Source organism: Paramisgurnus dabryanus, chromosome 6 (assembly GCF_030506205.2).
Source record: "Paramisgurnus dabryanus chromosome 6, PD_genome_1.1, whole genome shotgun sequence".
Lineage (NCBI taxonomy): Eukaryota > Metazoa > Chordata > Actinopteri > Cypriniformes > Cobitidae > Paramisgurnus > Paramisgurnus dabryanus.
The window spans coordinates 47571051-47589514 of NC_133342.1; the positions used below are offsets into that span (position 1 = coordinate 47571051).

The 18464-nt window shown below is 40.0% G+C and overlaps 2 protein-coding genes across 2 annotated transcripts in view; one reads left to right on the top strand and one right to left on the bottom strand.

The window, feature by feature from the left end:
* Positions 1-16950, top strand: cbarpa (CACN subunit beta associated regulatory protein a). The gene is made up of 10 exons (XM_065276847.2): positions 1-132; positions 3066-3128; positions 3350-3495; positions 3589-3650; positions 3733-3898; positions 4623-4794; positions 4899-5033; positions 6071-6266; positions 8287-8476; positions 10449-16950. The coding sequence occupies exons 2-10, from the start codon at positions 3090-3092 to the stop codon at positions 11932-11934; spliced, it is 2592 nt and encodes an 863-aa protein (XP_065132919.1). The 5' UTR covers positions 1-132; positions 3066-3089; the 3' UTR covers positions 11935-16950.
* Positions 16383-18464, bottom strand: part of stk11 (serine/threonine kinase 11) — a 20071-nt gene continuing 17989 nt past the window's right edge. Inside the window, exon 11 of the mRNA XM_065276882.2 lies at positions 16383-16959. The gene's annotated coding sequence lies outside the window, so the exon portion shown is untranslated. The remainder of the gene's footprint in view (positions 16960-18464) is intronic.

The following is an 18464-nucleotide window of genomic DNA, read 5'->3' on the forward strand; positions in this document are numbered from 1 at the left end:
CCACAGTCTCCGGGCTTCATTCATAAACTCGGGCTGCCATTAGGATGAAATATAACGCGTCTTCAGGAGGTTCGTGCCATTGGCGAGCGCCTATAACGCGTCCCTCACACGGACAGCATGAATTATAAATAGGTGAGTGATTCACGTAGTGGGCACAGGGTTGTTTAATGTTCATATGTTACTTGCGATTTAACGTTTTATTTATATTGAGAATTTATCGTCGCCTTGTATAAAGCATCTCATCGCGTGCTGCATCAGTACAATAGGCTTAACGTCTGACTCATCGCTTTAAAATAAACAAACACATCGCATCATAAAAACAGATTTTCTTTTTATGACGGACATCCGCGTCGCGCGCATCTCTCATCGTGACCACACCGCGTCGCGTCCGTGCACGCGTTTTGCACTGGACTGTGATGGCGCGAGTGATTTTACCGCCCTGCGTGGAGCGTGAAATGAACGCGGCGCAATGATACGTGGGTCGACGCGAGCTCAAGTCATGAAAACATTTAAAAATCACCGAACGCAAAAATAATCATTAAATTGATATGAATAATACTGCGTCGTTCTTCTGAAGCAGCACCGTTTATAACAACACGTTCACTCGAAAACACGCGCACGGTGCACTACGTCATCTTCTTGTTTTTTTTTAGACTGTATACTTATAGGCTACCGTACTTTATCATTTATTAAACAGATATGTGAGATTAACTAGTACTGACAGAAATTTAAATAGCTGATTTATTTAGAGTAAATTTGGATAAAATATTGAACATTTTGTGTATAATTGTAATTAACATATCATTACTGGTCCCTGACTGGTCTGCTTCATCCATTATAAAGCCAGACTGGTTGTGCTGGTTGGACGTCTTCTGTCCAACTTTTTGCATTTTTGTTTCTCTAAACCTCACCATGAATCCCATGATTCCACAGCTGACATCAGCAAGACCTTTCCTGATTTCCGTTAGGAACATGTGCATGTATTTGTGAATTGGAAGCAGTAGTGATTTCCTCATGAATACACAATGACCTGGAGCCGCTCTGTTTCCCAGCACCACACATGCACAGAATGCATTGACTTGCTGTTTAATTGCGAGTGTGTGTGTGGGCCTAATGAATGAAGAAGTTCATGCAGTTTTAATGTCTCACAGGAGTTTACACGCGTGTGTACTTCATCAGCATCAGTCCAGTGAGAGTCACACTAAAGTACATATGAATATTTATATGTGCACACCTAGATCTGTGCTGGAATACTGACAGTAGCCGTATACAGTTAACCGTGTAAACCAGTTTCTCTTTGCATATCTAAGAACACCATATAAGAAACTATATTTTGTATCTGATAAATCCGTAAATGTTAGTGTCATCAGTTGTTTTTGGGGGTTTGCTAATGTTGGAGAGCGGAGACAGATGTGTTAAAAAAAGATTTGTACAAGATCAAATGTCCAATTTAATGATACAGTGTCCAAATTGTATTTGTATATAAAATAAGTGCTCGGTTGAATATCTGCATTAAAATATCAAATATCACAGTTTTATTTATGTTAGAGAATATGCATACATTTCAAATAAAGTAGCTATGTTTGTTATGTCTCAGATAAACATTAGATAGTATTTCAAATGTAAACAAAATTCTGTGACTCTTTGTGTTGGTAAGATGTTGTGGTGTGGTGATCTACATCTTTGTGAACTTGATCTGAACTGACTTCTTAATCACAAAACCCTTTTGTGTATACTGATCATTATAAAATAGTACATTTGATTCATGTAATCTGGTTAAAATACATTTTCACAAGTCAAAATTTTGTTGACACATAGAAATCTTAAAGGCAAAAAACTTGATGTAAAGCTTTGGCCTGTCTGAGATATTGGGGCCATTTTAGTTTTATATTCAGTAAGATGATACCTTAAAGATGTAACATAATAGGTGCAGTTTCCTGGACAGGGTTAAGATTAGACCAGGACTAGGCAGGGGCGAATTTATCATTTTGGGGGCCCCAAGCAAAGCCAAGACCTTAGGCCCCCATGCCCCAACTTTACATACATTTTACTTTATCATATTTATACCCCTAGGCATAAATTGTATCTAACAGTATAGGAGGGGCAATACAATTTCTCAAGAGCGATTTTTGAAGGGGGCACAATTAATAAAGTCAAAATTGTACTTGTAACAATATGTGTATACAGAGGAAAGTCTTAATACAACTAGACCATGCCACTGTGAGGTAAGGGAGAGGGGGACTCAAAATATTTTTAACCTCATTAGCATTTTTTTGTTCCATTATCAATACAAAATTTACAAACAATTTTTGTCTCATTAACCTTTCTACATACATAATTATTTTAAGTATATTGTTTAAAATACACAGCATGGTTTTTAAATAGTGTCTTAGGGCTTCGGAAGGGAAAGTCCTGATCCACCCTTCACTTCCAACCCCTCGTGATTTCCGCCTATGATTTTCCAGCTGCTGTTCAATGTAATGACAGATGCAGGCTCAGTTTATTCAGTGGGTGACCTGGCCTGGTTCTTCCTCAACATTTGATGTTTAATTTTTCAGTAAGAAAAAGTCACGAGTTTTGGCTGCCAGTATTGTATGTTTTCTGCTTTGTTTTCTTTTATTTTTGAGCGGTGCTACAGTATATGCACTTCACGTTTTCTACTTAAACCTCCTGGTATTAAATGAGGTCAAAAGGAAGTAAGTTTACCACTTGTGGCCAGCAGGACCCACGTGCATTTGCCTTATATTAGGACATTTAAGTAGTTTTTAAAAAACATACCTACAAAAAACAGATATTTTAAGATATGAGAGTGCAAGCTTTGATTTAGTTAAGACAGCCCAATTTTGCTTTTTAGTCTAGGCCTAGGCATATAGTAAGCCCTGTCCAGGAAACCACCCCTATGATTTATTGTAACGTATATGAGTATTTAGTCAATAGATGGTCCTGAATCTATAAAGAGACCCTAAAAGAATCTAATCTTTCTGAAATCAATGTTGATTCAGTTGGTTTTGATGAATCTGTAAAGAATACAGAGCAGTCTCTCATATTCATATCTGGTCTTTCAGGTGTCACACATTCAATGCTGGACCATGAGTGATGAGTCTCCATTACAGACACGCCTGACCACCGTGAGTTTGACACAGTTAACCAAAAACACAGATAACTTAAACTTCCAGTTAACTCTTTTAAAAGTAAACTGAAGTGAGTGTCTTGCGTACTAGTGAGATCAGACATCTCACATTGCTGATCTTAGACCAGATTTACTAATATGTCACAGTTTATAATGCAAACTGAAGCGTTTAGCAGGTGTAACTAATGCTCGCACCTGTTTGTGTGAATGTGTGCGCAGGATGTACCGTTGGCATCAGGTGCGCAGGAGAAATACGTCCATTTGCTGGTGCTGTTGTGTGTGTTTGCTGGCGGGATAATCTTCCTTCTGTCCATCCTGATCATCTTCTGTCATCGCTGCTGTCAACGACAGCGCAGACACTCCAGGTGATTCATAAATATTACACTTCAGATGAGGTGAAGTTTTTCTGATTAGTTCCTCATCATGAATCTGATCATGTGTGTGTCGTGTGCGTCTAGAGCCAGTGAGGATCAGGAGAAAACTAACACCACGTATATAGAGGAGAGTCAACCATCACAAGGTCTGTGACCATATTCTGCATTTCATAACTCCTGTGAATGTTTCCGGTAATCTTTCCTGCTAAAATAAAATCCTGTCATCAGATGTCACTATCAGAATGGACAGCGGTGAACCCGTCTCTACAACCAGTTTTCATGGCGATACAGAAGCCGAGCAGTTCCTGTCTGTGGCGTGCACGGCCCGCCGAGTGTCTTTCAATGAGACCGCCATTTATGAGCAGAGCTCAAAAGACAAGGAGAGAGGTCGCAGGTCAGAAACACTTACAGAATGGTCATGTGAAGGGTGAAGAGGTCACACTAACCCTAATGTCTGATGTGTCAGAAGTTCATATAGGATACTTATAACAGTAAAATTATTTCAGATTAATGAGAGATTCTGTGTGTATTTAAAAAACTCACATCATATTTATTTGTATATATATTTATGCAACAAATATGCTGTTGTGTGAAATGTCGCTTTACGCTGAAAGCGTTTCATAATCACAGCGCTCCAGCTCCGCTCCAGGTTTACAATTTCCCGCTTCCACTGCATTATGGGGTGTTAACATCAGTTGTGCTTGTACACTGTATGCACTCACATTTGACAATTAATTCCAACTTTCTTGACTAGTGAGGAGTTGCTGTAAGTATAAATTATAAAAATAAAGTTGAAATAACTTAAGCAAATTCAACTTAATTTTTATAATTTATAACAAATCCTCACAAGTCAAGAAAGTTTAAATAAAATTTTAAATTTAAGTTGATTAAACTTAAAAATTTCAGTGAAACAAATACTTTTTTTACAGTGTACTCTCGGAGTAAGAGAAAAACCATAACTTTAAAAAGAAATCCAGGAAAAATCACGCCGCTCCACTCTTCACTCCCACTCTGCTCCACTTACATTTTATGTCGTAGATGTCCAGGACAGAAAGAGGGAGGGAGGGAGGGAGGTCCTGGGCAGATATAAACCATTGGTCCATCTGTTCCTCCATCAGATACACACTCACAGAGGGTGACTATCACCACCTGAAGAGATCTCGTCTGACCCATTCACACATCCAGACACCTGTACTAAAGATCGTCACTATACTCGAGTGTGAACCACCTGAAAACATCATCAACATCTCTGATGAATCCTCAAATGAACCTTCCCTCGCTATATTTCAGGTAACACGCACACCTGAACGAGAAAAAGTTTAACAGTGCAGAATAATATGCTAATACCGGTAATTAATACAGTACTAGATTAATAAGTGTGTGCGTGTGTGTAGCCTAGTGAAGGTCAATCATCAGACTCATCTGTACTGTGGACAAACCAAAGCTCCAGCTGTGCTTTACCCGGAGACTCTCTGAACACCAGCGTCACCAACAGCAAACACTCCACAAAACCTCACCGATCACAAACTGTAAGTTACATCACCTTTACTAGACATTACATCATTCTAAGTGAATCAATATGTTTAATCTCAAGATCAGAAACACTGCGCACACTTGGCAATAGAAAGGTAGATAAGGATTTAATAGTCTGGACACCCATAAATCAAAAGATAAAAGTAAGAAATGGTGTTTTGAATATGTTTAAAAATCTTTTTATATATATAATAAAGAAGATGTTAATGAAATATAAAGATTTTATGTTTCATGTGACATTTTCTTCATGCTATTTAATTAAATTTGTACAGCACAATTATTTGCAGTGTTGGGTGTAATGCATTACAAGTAACGCGCATTACGTAATAATATTACTTTTCCGAAGTAACGAGTAAAGTAGCGCATTACTTTAAAAATTTACACATTAAAATTTGAGTAACTTTTTTAAAAAAGTAATGTGAGTTACTTTTCAGTTTAATTAAGTTGATTTAAAAAATAATGTACTGAATTAAACTGAACTTATACCATGGGCCTGTTGACTGCTTTATTCTGATTGGGTTAGAAATGTTTCAGGGTTGAATGTCTTAAAAATAGGCACCAGAGCGATGTTTGTGGTATAAGAGGAATAATTGACTCGGTCCTTTAAATTAAATTATAAGAAAGATTTCTAATAATTAAATGGCCTGTCATCAATTATTCCTTACATATTAACATATAATTACAAACTATATGCATCGCGGCCGAGAGGGAAAAGTTTAAGCCAGAAACAGGACAGATGGCAGGAGAGCTTGATATTTTTGCAAGGAAACTCAATTAGTTACTTTTTTGGAGTAACTTAATATTGTAATGCATTACTTTCAAAAGTAACTTTCCCCAACACTGATTATATCTATAGATAATGGCATTATTTGATATAAAATGTGTTTTAAACAAGTAAAAAAAAGAAACAACCAATGTGTCCATACAGTTTTTCGTTATTGATGTGTTATTTAAATAAAATTAGAAAACAATTAAAAGTCCCAAAAAGAATCTTAATTTAATTTATAAAATGAATATATATATATATTTTCAGCTGGAGATGTTAAGCAGAAACGTGCCGCTGGAAGAAGACGTGTCCGGCAGTGGTTCAGGTTTGGTTCAGGGCAGCATGTTAAACTTTCTTTCTAAACTCCGGCGTCACGCCAGTCTGGAAGGTGCCGCTCCCTTCTACGGCGTAAAGAAATGGAGCTTTGACACCATTCAGAGAGCAGCTAGTTTAGATATGAGAGGTGAGTGGGACACAAATATGTGTGAATAACTGAAATATATCAGATCATCATCTTTAGTTATTCAGTTAAATAAACATTCTTCAATAAGAGGCTATGTAATGGATTTCAACTCTTCTGAATTGTTAAAGTTACAGACCGTTTTCATTCATTTGATCTCAAAAGTTGATCAGATTAAATACAATGAGAGCTGTGATATTGTCAATGTTGGATTAAAAAACCACCTTATGAGCAATTCCAGCCGTATGTATATGTCATACCGTATGTATAATTTTCAGTCAAAAATTAGAATATAATAAAAAATGTATTTTTTGCAAGTATATATATATATATATATATATATATATATATATATATATATATATATATATATATATATATATATATATATATATATATATATATATATATATATATATAGGGCCCTATCTTGCACCCAGCGCAACTGACTTTGTCAGTGACGCATGTATCATTCGTATTTTGCACCGGCGCACAGCGGGTTTTTCCCTCCACAGACGCACGTCGGCAAACTAGGAAATGAACTTGCGCTCCCTGGGCGGTTCAGCGCAAAAAGGAGGCGTGTTGCGGCGCAAACCATCCCTGATGCTATTTTGCAGTTTCAAAAAACCATTGCGCCACTGACCAAAAAAAACTAGTCTAAAGTCAGTGGCGCGTTGCGCGTGGTTCATTATGCTATTTTAAGGGCGCATGCTTGACCATAATGTATAGCGTGCAGATCCACCTCCCGTTACATGGCGTGCCCGATTTATGCTGGCAACTTGGGATTCCCCCGTCTCCTGACATCATTGTAGCGCTTGGCGCAACGATGGGGATGCCAGCTGATGAGACTGTGGCTATTTCCTCTCACGCCTGTTTAACCTACGCTGATTTGGGCGGGTTTCTCCTATCCCCATACAAAACAACTTCTCTGTCTCTGACTGCTCTTACAAGAACGTCGGTCTCCTCGGCTGTGAACCGCTCCTGGCGTGCGCCTGGTAAATCCGTCATAATAATAGCAACCCGCCATGGAACTTGCGCCCTTGTGTTTAAAGGGAATGTTGGATAGCGTTCTGATTGGTTTATTTGACGTTACGCCCAAACCACACCTATAAATAATGAACCTACTTCAGACAAACCCCTTATTGATTTGCGCCCGGCGCAAGAGTTATTTCTCCCGCCGGGAAAATAGCAACAGCGCCCAAGATCCGCCCACAAAGTCACTTGCGCGTTGCGCTTCGCACTTGCGTTTCAGATCGTTAAAATAGGGCCCATAGTGTGCAATGAAAAGAAATGATTCATTCAATTTACTAACATTTTTTAAGGTAAGTGGTTGCAAGTGGTTTACATTTAAACAAAGTTTTTTGATTTGTTTTTCAAATTTTCTTTGTCTAAATGTAGCTTAAATAAATTGATTGCGACCACTTACCTTAAAAAAATTAAGTAAATTGAATGAATAATTTCTTTTCAGTGTGTGCACATTTAAAAAGTTTAAAAACAGAGACCTCACATGGTATTTAAGCTACCAAATATTAGCATCTGAGATATCAGTATGGTTAATAATTGTTGGTGAAAGCTGTAACTTTCACGGTAAGGGTTGATTTTGCATGGAATTGGTCTCATGCTACAGTCTGAGCGCAGAGATCTTAGAGATCAATACTCCATCAATAGCAGAAGAGAAGCGATGCTTTCCTGAGAGCTTCTGTCTGAATAAATGAATAAATAACTGCATTATTCTTCACCTGATCCATCTGAGTTCTCAAGTCAACCACATTACCTGAGCAAAAGATTCAGTTACACGCTATTATTATTATTGGAGAAGGACATCTTCTCTCTCTGTTACAAAAGCATCATATTAATGCATTACAGTGTTGGGTGTGGGTAGACACAATTACAATTGTACTTCATGGAGAAACCAATTGAAACACTTCTTTGATCTTGATTAATAGATTAATTTAATTTGTTTTTTCTACCAGGGTACTGCTCAATGAAGGCCATGATAAAGATTCATCTATTTTTCTCGCAGGTTCTCCACGCAGACGTGCGTTTCAGAGGCAGAGAGCTGCCAGCGAGACTCTGGATCCTGAGGAGGATCATCTGCAGGGTGGAGTCTGTGACTTTCTGTTGAGAAAGAGTCCGGCTCAGCCTCAGACGGATCCGCCGAGACGTCTCTCCGCTGGTTCTCTGGAGCCCGGCGCAGGAACTTCACTCAGCAGGTGCGCAGACACTGTCTGTTATCTCTGAACATTCTCCGGTGTCTCAGTTTTAAAGAAACATCTTTGATGATATAAAGCAGGTTTTTAAACAAGTTTCTGTTAGTACGTTTTTAATTTAGCTTTTTATTTAAAATTATTTATTTACATTTTATGAATTCATTTTGATTTGATTCCCTTTTTCATCAACTCACAAACCCCCTGCGAACAACCAAGGGGTCGCGAACCCGAGTTTGGGACATACTGGTAAAAAGCATTTTGTTGGCAAATTCTGTGCAAAGATTTCCTCAAAAGATCTCTACTTTGATCCAGCAACAAACTAAGTACATCTCACCTATGACTGCACACATGAATGATCTCTTTGTGTGAAAATGAACAAGAGCTAGATGCAGGGGTCCGGTCAACACTGAAGGGGCACATTGAAACACTTGTTGACTGTATTTAAAGTTATGCAAAATAGTGTCACGTATAATAATGTGTTTAAATGCTTCAGAGGACGAACAGCTGAAGAAATCAAGACCGGCACTAACATCCTATTTATAGTTTTCAGTCATGTGTTGGAGGGCAACAGAGCGGCAGTTTACACTGAGAGGCAGCACAAGCCGGTCAATGTTTCCTATGTTTAAAGCACACACAAAACAAATATCTCAATTTCACCTCTTAACAGAAAAAAATAAGATATGAACACAAACTAGTTTTGGGCACTTGCAATCTCAGCCCATCCTCACCCCATGGCGTCAATATTTGACGCCACTTGACCATGCGTCAATATGTTACGCGGAGGGTATACCCTGTCGGTTTAGGGTTAGATTTACATAATGACATCCCTACCCAAACCTATCCCTAACCCCAATGTCAGGCGACAACTGTTTAATTTCGCGTACCTAATAGTATTGAAGTCCCCAGTTCGTCAAAAAATGACGCGAAGGGTATACCCTCCGCGTAACATATTGACGCATGGTCAAGTGGCGTCAAATATTGACGCAATGGGATGAGGATGTGTTGGCAATCTACACCCTCAGAAATAAAGGTACAAAACTGTACCTTTTCTGTCACTGGGGCTGTACCCTTTCAAAAAGTACAGCTTTACACCTAGGGATTAAATTTTACTACCTCTGAAGTACATACTGGGAACAAAGAGAGCTTATTAGTACCTCAAAATACATATAAGTATCTCAAAGGTACATATTGGTACTAAATGTTTACATATCTGTACATAATGGTCCATACAATTACCTTTTTAAGGGGTGCTGCCCCACTGACAGCTAGGGTACATATTTTGACTTTTTTCTAACAATTCAGGTCCTTAAGGGGTTGTGTACACCAACACTTTTACGCCCGCGGCCGGCACATGTTTTCAATTGTTTCCAATGGAAGCCCAGAGTTTTTCAAATAAACCAGCAGCTAGCGGGTTTTTTCCGCGCTGAAAACCGGCGCTCGGCGGTTTTTCCGCGTTCGGCGCTGAGCGTCGAGAGTTGAAAGAGATTCAACTTTGGGAGAAAAGCTCCGCTCGTCAATGTCAGTTTTCACACGGCCGCCCAATCACAGTGGAGGAGGGGCGGGACATTACCACAGCAACCAACCGGCTCGCAGCTGAAGTATCACAGCTACCAAAGCGCTCAGCTGAAGAAAGCTGGCACTCAGCTGAAAAACAGCTGGCATTCGGCATCCTCAAGGCGTTTTCAGCCGCGTTTAAAAGTTTTGGTGTGTCCAGCCCCTTAGGTACGGCAATCTACCCAAAATTGTATTGAAAAAAATGGGATGAACTATTGCTTTAATGCTGGGGCACTGAACGTATTGAGTCACTTCCAGGGTCTCTCTGTATTTTACTTTCTCAGATCTCTCAAAGGGTTTTATTGAGAAAATCACAACAGAAACATATTGTTCCTTATGTATTCTATACATATTGCATCACTTTACAAAAAGGTTCAGAAGAAGAAATGTTCATGTTTTTTCAACTGGTTTCTGTCTGCAGGTTAGAGGTGAAGAGTGTAATGGAGCTCAGATACAACACAGAAGCAGATCTTTCATCACACGGGTCTGTGGAGATGAAGAGCAGTGTGAATGGAGACACCCTGAAGACTGCTGAAGAATTTGGACCAGATAGTTATCAGGAGAATTTTGAGCAGCCCAGCTTATATCGTGACATCTGGAGTCTGAGAGCATCGCTGGAGCAATACGCCTCTTCTGACCTGAGCAGCAATGACAGAGACTCCACACGCAGCGATGCCGACAGTGTCTGCTCTGTCGGGGCTTCCAGAACGGGTGTAACAAGCTATCAGTCACAAGACATCGACGATGAGATGGACGGGGACAGTGAGCTGCCTTATGACGATGCCGGTAGGGAATCAGGGATGCAGAGAAATGTACGGGACAGCATGGAGTCGGAGAGAGGCGTAGATGGAGAAACGACCAACAGGAAACTTTTGCAAATGGACAGCGGTTACGCCTCTATCGAGGCTCCTTGCAAACCTCCGGAGGATTTTCGACTGTTTGGAAGCGCTTCTGGGAAGACCGCTTCAGAACGGCGGCGCTTTTTCACCAACGCAGGACGCAAAGGTACGGTGTGCGAGAGTTTTGAGGCGCGGCTGTTCAAGGAAGAGCTGGAGGACGAGGTGTCGGATAGTGCAGAGGTTAAGGTTTCCCCCAGAAGTGTCCCAGAAGAGCAACCCACAGTCAAACCCCGAGCGCCCTTCCGTCGTCGAGACTACAGCATTGATGAAAAGACAGAGGCACTGTTTAATGAATTCTTGCGTCACGATCCCCAGTTTGATCAACAGGGGTCGCCCTCACTGAGACATCGTCACCGTTCTCGCGTCCACCTGCGCAAACAGTGGCAGCGCAGTAAACAGTACAGTGACCCCGGGGCAGCGCGATACTCGCCGTCACTGGAACGACAGCGCTGCTATCCGCTGCGCAGAGGCGACAGCGCCAACTACCCTCTGGACACGCGATACCACAGCACCTTGCCTCGCATAGCTAGCGCTGCCGACGAGGAGACCAGCGAAGGAGCAGCCGGTACAGAATCTCCTGAACCGGAAAACAGCGCTATAAAACCTGAGGGTGCTGGTCCGTTCTCAGCAACTGAAAGTCCTGGTCCGGACCCGGAAGAAAACGCTAACAACAGCAGCAACAACATGAGTTGTTATTTCTCTTCTTCGCATTCGCAGGGCTTTGAAACAACTGCCCATACTGCAGATGCACATAAACATTTAAAGACTGAGGTCATGAGTTCTCTTAGTCATTTGCATTCATACACAGACCCTGTAAACATTCATCATACTCACCCAGATCCAATAGGTTCAGGCAACGTACATCACATCCTTACCGACACGAGCCGGTCAGACAAACTAGTGTCTGCGTTGGATGATCGGCTGTACTCCAACCTGAGGACTCCCATAGGAAATCAAGAGTGTGTAGTGACCGTGAGCCGCACCTCACCAGACCTGGGAGAAGAATAAACACTTGTGTTATGTTCACACAGGCTATGTTCACACTGCAGTCAAATATGACCTGAATCTTTTTTGGATGACAGTTAAGTCATGTAATAAGATGACCTATTTGATCAACTTAAAGTCACCATGAAAATAAAATTAAAGGTGTAATGTATGTTTTAGCGACATCTAGTGATGAAATTGTAACTCAATTTCAAAATGCAAAGAGAAGCTATGGTATCCGCCACAGGACTAAGTCTAAGTTCCTGTCATCGTCTAAAACAACGTAGGAATGAAACCTGCTTTGTTGAGTAAGTTGTCTTTGATAGGGCTCTTATAGAAACATGATGACATGTCCCTACATTTCTCATTTTCGTTTCACTCGGATATATATTACGATATGGAAAAGAAAACGATTGCTAGTTCTGTTTCATGGTGACTTTTTGCAGTATGAATGTAGCCTGACGGATTTACAACTTCTCACGATGAACTTCAGATTCAGGTAGCGTATATATTGAGTCAAAACATTACATTACACTGTGAAATGGGTCACAGCTGTTTGTGCTTTAAGAGGTCACATTTAAACACTATCAAATATCTCTCAGAATTGAATATTTCTATTTTAAGAGTGTCATGGCAGCATGATTTATAATGTTGAGACATTTGATGATTTACCTGGACCGTTCAATTTACTGCCATTGTCATCACTTACATGCATCCCACAATTCATTGCTTCTCATCTCATTCGCTGCTTCCGAAATTGAGTATTGTGACAATCATACTTAAATTAAGTACCTTTACATTCTACATACTGCATATGTGTGCAGTATGAATACAGTTTGGACATACTGCATCTGCCATGAACGTCCTTTGACCTATGATGTAATCACAACAACCGCGACCAATTTACCTATGTGTTGTTTAACAAGTACAATTAAATCGTGAGGAATGCATGTCTTGGTACCTAAATCACTTAAAGAGCCACCTGGTTCATAGAGCTGGCAGCTCCTTAGCCTCATGGGATAGTCAGTCCATCAAATGGACACTTAAAGGCTGCGTCCCAAATGGCGCACTTCACATTGACTTACAATGGCAGTAGTGTGTATGTGTCCGTTAAGTCCACAAGACTGTATCACATTGAACATTTTAGGTTTGAAGAGGGTACTCAAGGGTGCCCACTTTTCAGTTGATATGCACCATTGTTACACACTTTCCCCGCACTTAAGGTCAGCGCTTCACAGCACACTTAAGCTGCATTCAGACTAGCAGCGACTAGCAGTAGCAGAGCGACGCAATCTCATTGATTTCAATGGAAGCTTGCCGACTTCCAACGACACAAGCAACAGTGACCGTTGGCGACTGGATGGGGCATGTCCAGTCGTATGACAAACCTGAGAAATGTTTACTTTATGCAAATTATGAGTGAATTTTGGGAGGGACAACAAATTATGGTCTGTTAAACCCATTGGTTTGTGAAGATAGTTTTTGAAGCTTAAAGTAGGAGTTGCCTGCGGGCACCATCTTGGCTGCACGTCACCGCGAATCACTCACGGATAACCGAAAATGGGTAAAGAGGCGGGACATGGGTGAAGCTGAGGTGGCTGGTTTTAACTTCCATTTTTACATGGAGGTCTATGGGAATTGATTCCCTTTTGGAGCCAGCCTCAAGCGGCCAGTCGATGAATTGCAGTTTAAGTCACTTACGTATTGGCTTCATCATAGACCGTTTCTCAATGTCAAGGATACTTCCTTGGCAGGACTAGTCCTTACAAGTCACTTCCTTCAGAGGCTAGACGAGGCTCCTCTTTAGAATTTGGAGAACACGTAAATGGAACAGGCTAGCAAGTGCACGTTGTGGCGTCATTACGTCACTAAAAATGTTTGCTTTCGGTGATGCGCATATAGGATTGAGGGTGATTTTAGAGCGGGAAGGATACACATATGGATCCTTTCCTGTGTATGGGATATTTTTCGAACGAAGGACTCCTTGGTTGCATTTCCGAGGATCTTCGACATTGAGAAACAGCCAGAGAGATCGGAAGGTTGCCCCTCTGGGAGAACCAATGAGAATGAAGCAGTGGAGTTCACGTAATCTTTCTCTCATCAGTCATTGGAGTGGACGTTACTGGAGTAGGGCGGCAGTGGTTCATGTAGGTTGTCTACAAATTGGAAGGTTTGTGGTTCAATCCCCGGTTCCACCTGACCAAGTGTCGAGGTGTCCTTAAGCAAGACACCTAACCCCAGCTGCTCCTGATGAGCTGGATGGGGCCTTGCATGCCTAACACTGCCGTCGGTGTATGAATGTGTGAGTGAATGGGTGAATGTGAGGCAACATGTAAAGCGCTTCGGATGGCCATAGGTCTATGACGGCCCTATATAAATGCAGTCCATTTACCATTTTTTACTCATTTGTTTAGGACAACCAGATATAAAAACGACTCTTTTGAAACAGACGAGTGACACACAGCGACAAAGTTGCTTATAATTTGAATATACCTTTATTCCCAACAGCAAAGCGGTGTCACGTCACAAAAGTGCAGACTTGAAGCAAGGCCGGAGTAATTAGGTTGCCATTTGGGACGGGGCCAAAAATCTAGCTGGAATTAGAAGGTCATCCGGGTAGTTTTCACCTATTGTTGTACTATAAATTCGGATTTACTACTTGATTTTTGAATACTATATAGTGTGGGAGTAGGTGATTTTGGATGCATCAATTACACATTTGTTGGAGCTTAAATTTAGACCCAATTACAAGCCTCATTATTAAATGACTTTGTGAGATATTCTCAGTACATGATCCTCAATAACCAAACCATATCATACCACACAAATTCATGACCTTTCCTACTCTGCACCATGTTACTGGAAATTAAATGTCACTATGCGGGTGTATCTAAGAGTTGTTGCCATGGAGACAGAAAGCCATGATAAATGAGCACAAATCTGCTGATTCAGTACTATCCTGCGCTTTAATTTTCACATTTATACATTTTTTCCCACCTTCATCACTTCAGATTTTTTGAATATATAGTCTGAAACAACAGTTTCCTGCAGACAGAGAGGGTGGGATTTTTTATCTATCATTAACATAAACAAAAGAATGTGAAGTTTATTGTTTTTTGTATCATGACATTATTGACGGACAGGCAAAGTATGGCCTGGATTCATGACGTGTAACGTTGTCATCATCTTCATCTAAAGGTAAAAACATACACCTTAGACCAAAGTCATTTTGCTCTTAAAATACACTACACGATAATATGGATGAACTTTAGTATCATTGAGCTGCTGTGCATGAGATGCTGTAGGTCTTTATGAAGATCTCAGCTTGTTCATCATCATTCACACTGATTGTCTTTTCCTGACCGAGTTATCTTTCCGTTTTATTTTTGCCCTGATACAGAATGAACATTTAGATTATGAGTGACCCATAGAAATGTTTTTTTTTTATAATTTTTTTAATGCAAAGATATAAGTTCGTAAAACTCTGTAAGACTTTGAACTCGTCCGCCCTGGAGTTTACTGCTATCGGGGTAAGAAAACAAATTCCTCTGTAAACAATCACCTTAACTTCTGCACTTAATACAATGCAACAATTTATGGATTTATGAAACATTTGCTTCCTTCAAATGTTTTGTCTGAGATCTGATGTAAAAAATTGTCATCATTGTCGTAATAAAGCAATAAGTTAATCCTGGTTGGGGTTGTTACCCCTTACCTGTGGTAAAATCAGTGTAACAGATGGCTCCAGTGCATTATTGCTTCAAGATAACAGTGGCTCCAGATATGCATTACTGTGATTTGGAGAACTTATATAAAACATTGTGGCAACAGGCCGGCATTCATTCGCCATTTAAAAACGCATAAAGCGCAACTCATCCAGTCAGAATGATTCATTATATAACCAGAACTGTTTCTATGTGCATTACTACAGAGAGCTTTGTAAAAGGCATGGGATTATTTGCGTCTGTAATGCTCTTTCATGTTCACTTTGCATGTGACACGGCAGCAGATGATTGGCTGCTTTTACACCTGCAGCATGAGCTGAATATAGAGCACATCAAATATTTTCATGCTGAGCAACACTGAACACATCAGCAATGAGTCAAAGATTCATCTGGACAATCACTTACTGCTAAACATCCTTAATAATATTTCTTATGTCCTCTGAACATCTTTAAAAACACTAAATATACCCACAAGGTCAATTTGTAATAATTTATAAGTCAATGTAGTTGTTCAAGATTATTTTCATTCTCACTATGAGCTGCACAGTTAACGTCAGTTATTTGCTGGTGTGACTTGAAGAAAAGGGTTTTAACAAATGGATGGTTCAATGTAAATGGAAGTTTGATTCCTTGTGATATGAACCATTTAATTAAATATAAAACCTTGAGGACCAGACAGAAATGAGGAGCCAGACTTTTCTCCAACAAACAAACAAGCAAGCAAGCAAACAAACGACTTAACTCTGCTTTAGTTGGGATGACTTTATATAAATAATACTTAAAAAATATTTAAAGGGAAAAATAACAAACCAAAAGGGAGAGGTACTGCAGTGAGGCATCAGTCTTCTGTGTCCTCCAAATGCTTCCCAGCATGCAGTGTTATAATGCGTTTGCTTTTTTAACATTGGTATCATTTGTACCATAATCTCTCTACAATAACTGATCTCTTTGTATCATTTATGTCATTCTTTACACAACACAATTTGCACTTTAAACTGTAGTTAACCACTGTAAATTAAAAGATGGTCTAAAAACTAAACGGTGAGGTCAAGTCACATGTGCCCCATTGGCTCGCTACAGAAAAACGTCCACACGGTCTTCTGGTGCCGATCTGTGGCAAACATAAATGAGACCGGACACAGAGGAGAAGAGAGAGAGGAGGACCACGTCCGTTCTTTTACAGCATTCCCAAAAGAAGTCGCTCTGTTCCAGATCAAGTCGAGCAGGAGACACGAGTGTCCTGATGCCGTTAGTGTCGAGTTCATTTTCAGGGCAGAAATGTGCGTTGGGAACAGCGTTCAGTATCGACTGAAGGGACATAAACCTACAGAAAAAAGAGAAACAATACAATTAATACACTGTTGAATTCATGTGCTAATCACGGACAGAGAAATGCAGAGGATAATGCACACGAGAGAGAGAGAGATTGAGACTGAGTCATCACATTCACTGCGGCATCTCCTACGTGTGAGAGGAACCCCACCCTGTAAACACACACACTCATGCACACAACTGCATACATGTGTCATCCATCATTACTGTGAGCATCTTATCATCTAAAACAATCTCTGGCTATTCATTAAAGTCATCCATTATCAGAAGCTATGCAGGACAGCAGCTGACGACTACACAAATAGCTGTACACACTGACGACGAGTCTCAAGGCTGATTTATACTTCTGCTTTCGACCAATCCATAGGCTACGCATACGTTTTCATTTATTTATTCTTCTGCATTAATGTTCACGCATGTGTAATTGCACGTTAGCGCGAACATTGCTGCAGAACATTGATGTGTACGTTGTTTGACGTACAGCAGTGATTGCGGTAAATAGACAACGGTTGCGTCCAAAATCACATACTTTGAAAGAACTTACTGAACTGTGAAACAGTAGGTACTATATAGTATAAATTAGGGCTGGGTATCGATTCAAATGTTTCAAATTGATTTGATTTCGATTCACAAGCCATCAAAACAATTTGATTTTGATTTCCGATCCCAATTCTCGATTCGGTTTTTATACTCGATTCTGGATTCAACTCAATGAATACAGATTATATAGAATATTATATTATCGACGCTGTCCGATGAAAACCACGCATGTCCATTTTGCCGATTTTGAGATTTTTCGACGGATTGAATGTTCAGGTTTGTTTCCGTATACAGTATGAATAAACATAGCCTGGTGAGACAATGACGTTCGCCACATACGTCTAGGAGTAACAAAATTACGGTAGGACTGTGCCAACAAAGTATCTGTCTAGCATCACCATGTCAGTGTATTGATTCATTGTCCCTTCATAGTTTGCAAGAGACATTTAATACATTTATAATTAATATTAAATAAACCAAGCGTATTTAATAAACTAAGACATAGACTTTTTAATAAACTGAGCGTATTCATCTGTCAATATGAAACGCGACTTGGCCATTCAAATTAATGATCGGAAGAACGCGTATTGACCACCGTTACTGTAAAATATGCACGTATGTCCATTTAAACTCAATTTTGGTCAAATGTGGATTATATCATTACACTGGAATATGGTTACATGTAAAGATGCCGTACCAAGTATGACAACGCCACATTCAACTGCTTTTGAAATACTGTTTTTTTTCACTTCCTGAAAAGTAACCGTTTTGGACATACGTGAGTTTCATCGGGCAGCGACGTTATATTAGCTCCTTGGTGACATCTAGTGGAGAAAACTAGTAATTAGATTAACGTTAATCTTACAGTCAATGTTTGCGGAAATAAAAATGGAAAAAAATCTATTCATGGCCTGTGAGAATCGATTTTGAATCGACCACAAAAAAAAAACGATTAAT

Coding starts and splice junctions, on each gene's coding strand:
- cbarpa (XM_065276847.2), top strand. CDS start 3,090: ATGAGTGATGAGTCTCCATTACAGACACGCCTGACCACC. Junction 3,899..4,622: donor GACAAGGAGAGAGGTCGCAG/GTCAGAAACACT, acceptor TTCCTCCATCAG/ATACACACTCACAGAGGGTG. Junction 5,034..6,070: donor AACCTCACCGATCACAAACT/GTAAGTTACATC, acceptor ATATATTTTCAG/CTGGAGATGTTAAGCAGAAA.